Genomic DNA, 1,166 nt, shown 5'->3' with positions numbered 1-1,166 from the left:
CTCAGCCGATCATCCCCTTTCCCCTTCAACTTGAATTGGGTTCAAGAAAAAGAAAGAGAGCGATTACTTGAAGAAACCCATCTTTGATTGCTGCAAATCGGTTCAAATAAAGAGAACTATTAGAAGAAGAAACCCATCTCTGTTGAAAGAAGAGACCCATCTCTGCAGATCATCTCCTTCATCTTGAATTGAGGTCAAGAAAAAGAAAGAGAGCGATTAGTTGAAGAAACCAATCTTTTATCGCTGGAATTTGGTTCAAAGAAAGAGAGCTACTAGAAGAAGAAACCCATCTCTGATGAATTCTGTACTAAAAGAGAGAGAAAGAAGGATGGGAAAGAGGAAGATAGAAATTAAGAAGATTGAGAACAAGAATGTGGGGCAGGTGTGTTTCTCAAAGAGGCGCACAGGCCTTTTCAAGAAAGCATCCGAGCTTTGCATCCTCTGCGACTCCCAGATTGCCATTATAATCTTCTCCCCCGGTGGGAAGCCCTATGTCTTCGCCCACCCCTCCGTTGATACCGTCCTCGACTACTACCTCGGCGGCCCTACTCCTTCACGTGCCCTTGCTAGAGTTCCCATACTCTCCAATCAGGTCTCGCAACTCGAACACCAGCTAGAGAAAGAGCAAAAGAAAATCAAGATGGGCGATAATGATGAGAGTGGTGATGGTAGGGACTACTGGTGGGATAGAATCAATATCGAGGAATTGGGAGAACTACCCATTGAAGATCAGAAGGCATTGATAAGGAAGATGGAACAAGTTAGAGAGAATATGGTAAGACTTCTGGATGAGCTTGGTTCAGGACATGCCAAGGTTGAGAATCCTGTACCACTTGCCAATCCCCCTCTTCATCTCACATGTGCCCAGGAAGGAACTGCGGTGCCAGTTTCGGTGCCTTCGGAAAACGATATTTTTAGTCAGCTCGAGCCAATTCATTTCCCATATTTTTGGGCTGAATTCTGATTTTTTTTTTCTATTTTCACATTCTCCTTCGAACAATCTTAATCTTTTTGGTACTTAGAGTTCTAGACCCTTAATGGGTTTTATCTTTTCTATTCACCCTTTAATGGGTTTTACTTTTCATTTCTTGTACAGACATACAGTTCAAGCCCTTTAATGGGTTTTACCTTTTCTGTTTTTCAAGCTGCTATCATTTTTGTCAACA

The 1,166-nt window shown here is 42.4% G+C and overlaps 1 protein-coding gene across 1 annotated transcript; it reads left to right on the top strand.

The window, feature by feature from the left end:
- The first annotated feature begins 328 nt into the window (after positions 1 to 328).
- Positions 329 to 964, top strand: LOC143855882 (agamous-like MADS-box protein AGL28). The gene has a single exon (XM_077365936.1). It carries the CDS (start codon positions 329 to 331, stop codon positions 962 to 964), a length of 636 nt encoding a protein of 211 aa, XP_077222051.1.
- The last annotated feature ends 202 nt before the right edge of the window (positions 965 to 1,166 follow it).

This window comes from Tasmannia lanceolata, unplaced genomic scaffold, assembly GCF_043159265.1.
Source record: "Tasmannia lanceolata isolate RefF3 unplaced genomic scaffold, GAP_Taslan_0.1 ptg000023l, whole genome shotgun sequence".
Lineage (NCBI taxonomy): Eukaryota > Viridiplantae > Streptophyta > Magnoliopsida > Canellales > Winteraceae > Tasmannia > Tasmannia lanceolata.
The sequence above is the reverse complement of the archived record's forward strand: the minus strand, read 5'-3'. Positions and strand labels throughout refer to the sequence as shown.

Bases quoted from the DNA above. Each gene is read 5' to 3' on its own strand.
- LOC143855882 (XM_077365936.1), top strand. From the start codon at position 329: ATGGGAAAGAGGAAGATAGAAATTAAGAAGATTGAGAACAAGAATGTG.